The following is a 3,044-nucleotide window of genomic DNA, read 5'->3' on the forward strand; positions in this document are numbered from 1 at the left end:
CGCGTCATCTTCGGCACGCCAACTGTTCACACATCAACTCAGGCACTATTTTTGAGATACTCCAAGATTTTAGTCGGATTCTTCTCTCTCTTCCTTGTACGTATAAAAGGAATTGGAATGGTACTCTCTCAACCTTTATTACTTCTAAAAAGCTCTCAAAGAAACCTGACGACTTTCTGCAAATGTTCATCGTCATCTTCAAGCTCCTACAATGGCAGAATCTTCATCCGTTCATGATATCTCAGTTCATCAACCCCTACTCACTATCAAACCCCAACAAAACCTAATCATTGATCTCACTCCCTTCATATATGAGCCCTATATGTTGTATGTGGTTGAGTGTCTCAAATACTCACCACTCGTCGATGCACTGACAAAGGTTGAAGTTTTTCCTATGTCATTCTTGTCACTTGTCTACTCTACGGCGTTCTACGACAAGGCTAATGAAAGGATTCACTTTGAACTTCACGATGACAAGGTCTCTATCTCCAAGAGTCGATTTTGTGCCCTAATTGGTCTTTCTCAAGATCCGTCTCTGGTAAATCCTGATTCCATTACAACTGTCCAACTGTTCACAATGTTTTATCAGATGGGGTATATTGAAACCCTAACAACTGTCACCATGTTCAAGAAGTCCTGCCTTCCTCCTCAATGGAATGGCCTTTTCATGCTCTTATTCAAGGGATTGTCTGAGCAGAGCGTTGGATCTGACGGTGCTAGCAAGGCATTCATGACGGTGCTGTATAGGTTGTACAGTGGGCTTAACCTTGACTATGGGTCCATTATTTGGCAGCAGTTGGTTCAAAGCCTAGTTTCTTCGTCCAGGCATTCGGAGATTTCATGTGGGCGTTTCTAGACTATCATCACCGAATGGGCAATGGATCCTAATTGTGTCCCAATTATGGCGGACTCCTTGCTTTCTTCCATCGCCACTTTTCATACGACGAAGATCATCGTCACTGATCCAACAAAGTTTTCGTACATTGGATCTATTCCTAAAGCCATGCTCGGTTGTATCTCAGCATCGAGTAATCTTCTTCAACAGTACAGGAAACGACCATCTGTTGGTCCACATGATCTTACACCCACAATGCTTTGCTCCATTGAAGAGGCTGACAAGCCAGCCAAGAGGGGCAAGAAGCCTGAATCGCAGAAGGAGGGACCAGTCACAAAACCAACCAAGGGGCAAACCCCCAAGAAGAGAAAAACTGATAAGGCTGCTCCTTCTCAACCTCAACCTAAAAAGCAGAAGAAGCCTGCTAGGAGACTTATTCTTCAATCATCCAGCGATTCGGATTCAGAATATGTTCCTCCTAAGCAGAAGACCGCTCTACCCTCAGATTCTGAGAATGAAAGTTCTGATAAAGAGGCTTCGGACCGAGGGGACACTCCGCCTCGCTCCCCTACTCTAGGAATTTCGGTTCGTTCTTTGCCTCCTTCACCTCCACCTGTTACAATTCCAGTTTCAATCCCTCATTTCTCTCCAATAAATACCTCTCAACCATTCACTACTATTCCTATACCCACTCCCATCTTCACAGATACAACCTCTACCACTACTACTAAACCTACCTTTACCGCTCCCAATCCACCTGTAACCGAACCTCCTTTTACAGCCGAACCTACTTTCACAACCGAACCTCCATCTTCTTCAAAACCCTTGTCTCCTACACAATCTACTGAAACAACCCCCATTTTGGGCATGAGGACATGGAATTCGATTCCACATATTTCAGTCCTTATCGAGTGCAGAGTGAGGATGATGATGACGAGCCCATTACCAAACGTCATCTCAAAGTAGTAAATGACAAGCTTGATCAACTGCTTTCCTCTTCCTCCTCAGCTGCCCCCTTAGAAGCTGCTTTAAAAGCATTGTTCTCCTCGGTTGTTGCCGAACACAGTGCTACCCTATCTGCTGCAGCCAAGGCTATTGAAGCCTCATCTTCCCAATGTCAACAGGCCTCTATCGCTGTTGATGCCTCGACTAAGGAGTCCAAGGAAGCAACCGCAAAAGTCGATAAACTAGTATCCGAAGCTCACCTATTTTTAGATTCCTTGTAGGCTGCTGCTGCCAAGAATGCTGCAACTGTCAACACCTCAGAAGAGACTCTTCAAAAGACTCTTCAATCTGAGTATTCGAACCTGGAAGCGGCACGCCATGCCATTGAAGAAGCAAATGCATCGCTCCATGCTAAAGTCAACGAATGCTTAACTCAACTGGAAGCGGACTTAGCTATGGAAAATCGAATTATGGACGAGCTTGACAGACGTACTGCCTAACTTAAATTGCAACTACACAAGGTGCGTATTGCTAATACAGAGATTAATGACCTCAAGTCAGAAAGAGAGGTTATTCAGAGTTCTACTGCCGATGTTCACTCCATCCTCCTTCACCTTACTGAGGCGAGTGATCCACTTATCACTATCACTGTCAGAAGGCATTTGGCAGCCAAACTCAGACCAACACTGGACGTTCTCAGCCATACCGAGGGTGTTTCGGTGACTGGGGTCCAACCGAAACAAGGGGGAGAGAAAGAGTCGAAGCAGCAACCTCCTCCTTCCAGCTCAAAACCAGCTGCTGAACCACAAGTTAATAAAGCTTCGGTCAGTAACAAAGATAAGAAGAAGAAGAAGATTGGTGAAGACGACACAGACAACGAAGATGATGTGTATGTCGACATTCCCAAGAAACTTGTCCCAAAGGACAATACTTCTGAAAAACAAATGGAAGAAATCATCATCAAGCAGCGCATTGAGCTAGAATAGAAGCTAAAGGAGGCGGAGCTCCTTGAGAAGAAAAAGTCTACGTTTCCTGTATGGACTAAACACTTGCTCCAACGGTGTGCAATTGACGAGCCAACTGTTCTATGGCTCAAACCAATAATTTCCTTTGGCCTTGACAACTCCAAGGATGCACAAGTCGATATGCCAATCACTCGAAAAGCATTCATCTCCCACTGCTTTAACTCGACTGTTGCCATTCGATCTCCGGACCCGAAGGTAGATAGGGATCTGTTGGAGTTTTACCTGGAGTTTGCTCAACC

At 45.0% G+C, this 3,044-nt stretch overlaps 1 protein-coding gene across 1 annotated transcript; it reads left to right on the forward strand.

The window, feature by feature from the left end:
* The first annotated feature begins 877 nt into the window (after positions 1 to 877).
* On the forward strand, positions 878 to 2,766 carry LOC111904595 (uncharacterized). Its single transcript, XM_023900345.1, has 4 exons — positions 878 to 1,594; positions 1,753 to 1,971; positions 2,062 to 2,269; positions 2,321 to 2,766. Exons 1-4 carry the CDS (start codon positions 878 to 880, stop codon positions 2,764 to 2,766), a joined length of 1,590 nt encoding a protein of 529 aa, XP_023756113.1.
* Positions 2,767 to 3,044: the final 278 nt, after the last annotated feature.

The sequence above is a fragment of the Lactuca sativa genome, chromosome 3 (genome assembly GCF_002870075.4).
Source record: "Lactuca sativa cultivar Salinas chromosome 3, Lsat_Salinas_v11, whole genome shotgun sequence".
Classification (NCBI taxonomy): domain Eukaryota; kingdom Viridiplantae; phylum Streptophyta; class Magnoliopsida; order Asterales; family Asteraceae; genus Lactuca; species Lactuca sativa.